Here is a 3443-nt window from a genome sequence, read left to right as displayed (position 1 = left end):
GAGCTGCTGGACGGCAGTGCTGCACGCTGCCGGCTCCCCTGTCCCCATCACCCTGAGGAGCTGTGCAGCGCTGGGGGTGCTCGGGGCACGCACACAGGGGCTGTCGTAGAGCTCTGCCGTGGTGATGTTCTCCTCGTATCCCCTGGGGTAGCAGGGGTGTGAGATCTGTGCGGTGGATGGGCTGGCCTGCAGGGAGCAGGAGCGTTAGCATCACCCTGGCACTGAGGATGGGAATGGAAAGGAAAGAAGCAGCCCACAGACAGCGCCTGTTCCCAGCATGCCCAGCATGTCCCAGCAGGACACCAGCATGCTGGCACCACCATCCATGGGGGCTCATCCATGGGGTGCGGGCACAGAATTGTGGGGACAAACATGGCACAACCACACTGTGGTCAGGGATCAGTTGCATGCTCAAGGCCTTGGAGATTTGCAACCTGTGCCGAGCATGGACCCATTTTGCCCCTCTCTTCCTTTGTAGGGTCACCAGACTCAGGGGAGAGCCGTGGCTGAGAAGCCATTTAAGCAAAACCAAAACTGATTTCTCTTTGCAACATGCTCTGGACATGGTCTTTTGCCCATTCCAACCAGCACAAGCCAGCACTGAGCCCTCACCCCACAGCCCAGTTATAGACATGGAGGTCCCCCTGTGCAGCAACACCACCTTTCCCTCTCCCATGCCCATCCCTACTGCTGAAGACCAGCATGTTCTGATTTCTACCCGTAAAACCAACCTATTCATTATCACTGTGGTGCTAAAAAATCTTGCTGGGTGTTCCTTCCAGCCCCCTGAATGAGGGTGGGGAACAGAGCCCCTGCATCAGGACAGGGATGGAGATCCAGGGCCACTGTCCCAGGGCACCCACCATCCCGGCAGTGCCTGTGGCCAGGAATCCTGCTTTGCGGTGTCCATCTCCATCTCGGTACAGTCCTGTACAGTCTCAGTACAGGTTCTTGGATGTTGGGACTGCCCAGGGCTGCCTCCTGCCATGGTGGCCCTGTTGTATCCATCATCCTCACTGGGGCTTACACAAAGGCACCCAGCCCAGCAGCCCTGACACCCAGTGGGTGCTGCCCACCAAGCTCCGTAAGATCAGGGTTCAGGCTGCAGTAGAGGAGCACAAGCTGGGGGCAGTTACCTGGTGTAAGGAAGCCATCAGCATCTTCAGGGCTTGCTTTTGCCCGTAGCAGAGGTAGCTGTGGGTGTAGATGGAATAGTTGGTCCCGTACAGCCTGAGGAGGGCTCCTGTGCTGCTGTCCTCTATGGTGGTCCCAGGAAGGAACGTGATCTGGGTTGAAGCCCCACCAGGGTTGAAGCCCCACCAAGGTCCAGAGCTCCAACCACATCCTCTGCTGGCAGGTGGGTCCATGAGCCTGTGAGGGAGCACTGCCCCGCACCAGGAGTCACCCACTGGGACCTGCATGGGCGTACTGGGACAGGGTGCCCAGAGAAGCTGTGGCTGCCCCATCCCTGGCAGTGTTCAAGGCCAGGTTAGACACAGGGGCTTGGAGCAACCTGCTCTCGTGGAAGGTGTCCCTGCCCATAGCAGGGATTGGAACCAGATGAGCTTTTAAGGTCCCTTCCAACTCAAACCAATCTGGGATTCTATGATCCACCTAAGGGGCTGCTGGTGCTGGTGTGGGCTCTGGGCTTTGCCCATGGGCACAGCGAGCGTCTCTCTTGGACACCCCGTAGGCTGCAGATGTGGATTCTCTGCCCACCCCCGTGGCCTCTGGGGCAGCCCCAACCGTGCCCTCAGCCCCAACCAGCCCCTGCCCAGGCTCCAGTGCAGAAGCACGTGGTGGGAAGGGTGGAGGTGCTGGCTCTGGGCTGTGCTGTACCTCAGCAGCCGCATGCCCGCTGTGGCCCCCAGGTAGGTGGGGGTCTCCCGCTGCTGCTCTGCCGGGATGATCTCCATGGCCTTGTCCAGGCAGGGTTTCAGGCTGGCTCCAGCCCCAGTGGGGTCGTCAGCATAGCTGGAGATGCCGGGTCCTGCAGGAGAGCACCGTGTGATGGAGCCAGATCAGTGACACCCAGGAGGGACGGGACAGCAGGGACACATACAGCCCTTCCCCACGCCCAGGTTGCTCTCTGGACCAACTTGGCAGATGTCCTGGTCACAGCTCCAGACACTGCTGTGTTTGGTGCCATAGAGATACCAAAATGAAAACTGCTGACCCAGGAAGCCTTTAGGAACCGCATAGAGAAAAACAGGAGAACTGCAGTCACGGTTAGGGATTTCTGCAGAGCTTTTAGGAGGCCCCATGGGTACATGAGACTGCATGTAGGGACAAGACAAGGGTGATTTAAACTGACAGAGGATAGATTTGGATTAGATCCTTTACAGTGAGGGTAGTGAGGCACTGGAACAGATTGCCCAAAGAAGTTGTGCATGCTCCCGCCCTGGCAGTGTTCAAGGCCAGGTTTGAGACAGGGGCTTGGAGCAACCTGCTCTAGTGAAAGGTGTCCCTGCTCGTGGCAGCGGTTGGAACTGGATGAGCTTTAAGATCCCTTCCAACACAAACCAGTCTGGGATTCTAGCTTATTGAAGAAGCTGTGAAGAGATGTTGTGGGAAGAAGAGCTGAGGAAGCAGTTACATGGGGGAGGAGCAAACTCTGCCCATACAGCATCTGAAGTTGTGAGTTGTAGCAAAACCACCATCTGCAAGATGGGACTTGGCTCCAGGCACCACACTAACGGGGCCAGGATCCTCACCCACCTCTGCATCAACCAGTTACTGTGGGGCTCCCTGTGGTGCAGGCTCTCAACACTTTTCTTTGGTTCTCCCATCAGGCCACCTCCTTTCTCCCAGCACAGGCCAAAAGACTTGGCTCACCAGCGATGCTGTGAGAGTCTGGGACAGCGATGCAGAAGCCTGGGAGAGAGGGACAGAGACATCCTGGCACTCACCAGCTGCGGTGCAGGCCTCCACCTGGGACACGATGCCAGTGCCGTTCTCCTTGTCCACAGGCCACCAGTAGATGTAGAGAGCCGTGTGCATGGAGCCAGCATCAAACACCAGCCCATACTGGGGGCAGAGGGGACATGGTCACAGTGCGCTTGGGCTGTACCGGGTCCCACAGGGGCTTCTGAGGCTGCTGCTCTCAGTTCCTACGAGTGAGCAGCACATGCCTGTGTGCCCAACCTCCCTCCACCTCCAAGCCCCCTGATTTAGCCATTCAAAGGAGGTGCAGCTCAGGAAGGAAAGACCTGCAGGTCAGCAGGGTGATCTGCAGGGCAGGAAGGCATCCAGGAATCCATCCCAGGGCTGCTCCCACACCTTTGGGAATAGAAACTCTCGCAGGCCCTGACTGTTTAACAGCCAGTAGAAAGCGACAGGAGAGAGAGCTGAAACCTCACCAGGTGACCAAGATGGCTGAAAAGAGGAGAGGAATGGCCTGGGGTGGCAGATGGAGCAGCTCCCAGGAGGGCTGTTCTTCCATC

General features: G+C 57.9%; 1 protein-coding gene across 1 annotated transcript in view; it reads right to left on the bottom strand.

Moving 5' to 3' along the window:
* Positions 1–3027, bottom strand: part of LOC104409111 (ectonucleoside triphosphate diphosphohydrolase 8-like) — a gene marked incomplete at its 5' end in the record, with an annotated part of 4345 nt that extends 1318 nt beyond the window's left edge. The window contains 5 exon segments of the mRNA XM_010018905.1: positions 5–186; positions 1137–1319; positions 1322–1415; positions 1765–1990; positions 2910–3027. Coding sequence (XP_010017207.1) covers positions 5–186; positions 1137–1319; positions 1322–1415; positions 1765–1990; positions 2910–3027 — 803 coding nt within the window.
* Positions 3028–3443: the final 416 nt, after the last annotated feature.

Source organism: Nestor notabilis, unplaced genomic scaffold, assembly GCF_000696875.1.
Source record: "Nestor notabilis isolate BGI_N333 unplaced genomic scaffold, ASM69687v1 scaffold5220, whole genome shotgun sequence".
In the NCBI taxonomy this organism is placed as follows: domain Eukaryota; kingdom Metazoa; phylum Chordata; class Aves; order Psittaciformes; family Psittacidae; genus Nestor; species Nestor notabilis.
This window is presented reverse-complemented; position numbering and strand designations above follow the sequence as displayed.